Here is a 3,395-nt window from a genome sequence, read left to right on the forward strand (position 1 = left end):
ATCTTGGTCATGGATTATTTTCTTCATTACAGGAAGAAAATACAGTTTTAATCCCACTGGAAGATTTGCTAGCTGCATATCTGATGTTGTGAGTAGATATTCAGATACATGATGAACATATACAATTGTTGAATAAATTACAGCATTATGCAAAATCTCATATGATGAGGCACTTGAGTGTCGTGTTAGAAACTGATCTTTGGAAAGGCAAGATGGAAAAAAGCCTCATTTAGTAATGAAAATATTCTCACTTACTAACATTGAACGTCTCCACATATTAAGATGTTGGTCAAGTCGGTCATAAAAATGGTAAATGCAATAGCTAAAAACCTCTGCCTGCTTTTTGCTGTTTGACATGTAGAGTCTCTTTTTAACAGATGATGATAGAAAACTTTCACATTCAGAGTTGGTCATTTTCATTCTTTTCAACTTGTTTGGGGGAAAATGAAGAAATCTGTATAAGTGGTCACAGTATTGGCTGTCCAGCTGGATGGTACTATTCTTCAGATCCACAAGTCAACTTATTTGATAGTTGATAAATTACTAATGGCCAATGTTTTCCAGAATCATTTTTTCAGTGTTCCTTCAAACTATAGTAGGATATTGTATCTAACCCAATTCAATTGAGAAACGAAATATATGCTTACAAAGTCCAGGGTTTTAATATCTTCTGAATCTGTTGTCTTTGAAATTAGGCATTTTTGTTAGGCACTGAAAATTCATTGATGGTAATATTCACTAGCAAAAAATTAAGTAAAGGTAACAAAGGAATTGACTGAATACAAAAATGTTTGCACTGGTCTTTACTGTACATCTGGATTTTAAAATATGAGTCTGTTCTTTTGTAATTTAATCAAAGTTGCAGGCATCTCTAATGTATTTGTCATAGAAAATTTGAAAGTCATAAGTAGTCAGTCAGACTTAAAAATCATTTTAAGTGGTCCACAACATTTGAAAGTTGTTATAGATAATTGATAACATTTGAAAATCATTTAAAGAGGTCATTTCACAGATGATATTGTATTTACTGTGATGGTTTAAGCTATAATTGATGAAAAATTGTTGGTAACTGCATAAAAATAAAAATAGAGCTTAAATTTTATGGAAATTGGAAAATTGCTTTTAAGAGGTGTTTAATTAAAGCAAAGTTTCTACTGTGTTTTTTTAAAAGCCATACCATTTGGCACATGAAAGTGTAGTGGGTGGTATGGCTGAAACAATGTAGGTGGTAGTACAGATGTTACATAATACGTAGGGGACCCTCCCCAAGCAGCAAGGTATGGAGCAGGCAGATAAAAGCAAGTTACCTTGCCTGTATTAGGTAGGATATTCTGTTCTCCAAGTACTTTTAAAGCCATAAGGGTGATCATATTGAGGGTCTGTCTTCTTTTAGGACCCATGGGGAGAACAGTGCTTTCATTCACAACTCCATGCAAGGTCATGAGGTAGTCATACTTTCTCTTTTCTTCACCTATGAAATGGTTGTAGAGGTATGATTCAATCTTCTTTCGCTGTTCTTCTATATCAGGAAAATCAATGAAGAATCTAGAACACATATAACGTTCTAGGGTCTTGATTTCTGCTTCACAAACTGGCTTAAAGTTATGAACCAGCAAGTTACTGTATTTCAGAAGGCCACCACCTCTAATTTCTTCAGGTTTTCTGGTAGATATAAGCTTGTGCTGCAAGTGTGTCATTGCTTCTTGGAAGTTTCCATACATGCTTTCAGCTACCACAACAGGATATAATTCTTTGGTTAGTGTACCACTTTTGTCACTGTAGAAATCTAACATGGGATCCAAGATAATTTGAAAGGAATCTACACTAAATTCAAATTGTCGTCTGAGTGAATTCACAAATTTTAGCTCTACATTCTTCCCAGTGTTATTAGAAAGAGAGATAAGACTCCAACGATCATGCTTATTGCAAACTTTGACCATTTTCTGCACGTAAGCCTCTTTCATAGTCTTTAGGGTGATCTTTTCCTTTTTAACACCTTTTGGTAAAAAGTCGAGTAGGCAACCTAGAACTACATCCTTAACAAGCTGAAATTCCTGATCGCTTGGTAGTTCAATACCTAAAATAACATCCAGATCCTTATAGCTCATGCCATTGTAGCTTGCAAGTATGTAACTTGCTGTGGAACCATTCAATCGGGTATCTTTAACAATAATTCCTTGCTCTATCAGTTGATCTTTCACAACATGAATGATATCTTTCGGTTTCACCTCCAATGTGGGGAAATTCCCCCTTCCATGAATTGGAATTACTTCATCTAACACTTGATGCAGTGTTATAACTTGATCCCAAGTGAGATTGCTGAATCTGATTTCAGACATTATGAAGTCAGTAGGTCAACTAGAAAGTAAGCAAAATATTGAGAAGAAATTTAGCATCTTGATATCAGTGTTACAGCTAAAGCATATGAAAAGTAAAAAATAGACTTACCTTCAACATAAATCAAACTAATATTAGGCAGTAAATTATCAATGTATCTAATTGTGTTCAAATCTATAAGTGAAATAAAAGCACTATGATTATATCAAATTTGTTAGATTGATTGGTGCATGTAAACAGACATTCTCAGGGATTTGTTAGAGTTGGAATTATTTTTGATGTGAAACGGTGGCCTTTCTCAATCTTTCCTCATGTAAGTACTATAACAAGTATATTTGTTTGGTGGTATAAATTTTGTTCATGAGATAATCAGAGCACATAATTGAGGTTAACTGTCATGAATTTAAAGTGAGATCAGATAGCATGTCTGTGTGTGGTAGACCCAATTGACTGAACAGCATAATGTTTAAAAGCAATATATAGCATCTTTAATCCAAAAGCATCAGAGCATTCTATTATTAAATTTTATATATATTACTGCTCTTGTTTTAAAGAATGCTACTGAAGTCCATTATTAGATTATTAATTCCTTGAATTGCTTGAGGATAAGGAGAGTACCTAATGCAACACCTCCTCTATGTTCCTGGTAGCCCTTAAAGAATTGTTGGTTAAAGGAAATAATGAATGTCATTTTAAAATAGAAAACAAATAGTGTTACTAAATTTGTCTCCAAAATGAGCAAGAATATACAAAAGCATAAGATTCCTAATTTAAAAAAATGTTTTCTGCTGATGTGTAATATGACATGCTCAGAAAATTTTACAGTTGGGGGAATATTCAGAAGCTAAAATTATAGACACTATAAATATAATTAAATATAATTATACTATTATATAATTAGGTACAATTACAGTTATTACATGGACCTTCAAATACTCTTAAGCTATTTAAGCAATAAATCTAGTAAGTAAAGTTCATTATGGATGTAGCTCTGGGTTTAGGCACTCTTTCCTGAATTCCAGAAATAAAAATTATACAAAGCTTATGACAGATTTGTA

General features: G+C 33.0%; 1 protein-coding gene across 1 annotated transcript; it reads right to left on the reverse strand.

The window, feature by feature from the left end:
* Positions 1-1,151: 1,151 nt before the first annotated feature.
* On the reverse strand, positions 1,152-2,339 carry TENT5D (terminal nucleotidyltransferase 5D). The gene has a single exon (XM_030848859.1). The coding sequence runs from the start codon at positions 2,337-2,339 to the stop codon at positions 1,152-1,154; it is 1,188 nt and encodes a 395-aa protein (XP_030704719.1).
* Between the last annotated feature and the right edge of the window lie 1,056 nt (positions 2,340-3,395).

The sequence above is a fragment of the Globicephala melas genome, chromosome X (genome assembly GCF_963455315.2).
Source record: "Globicephala melas chromosome X, mGloMel1.2, whole genome shotgun sequence".
In the NCBI taxonomy this organism is placed as follows: domain Eukaryota; kingdom Metazoa; phylum Chordata; class Mammalia; order Artiodactyla; family Delphinidae; genus Globicephala; species Globicephala melas.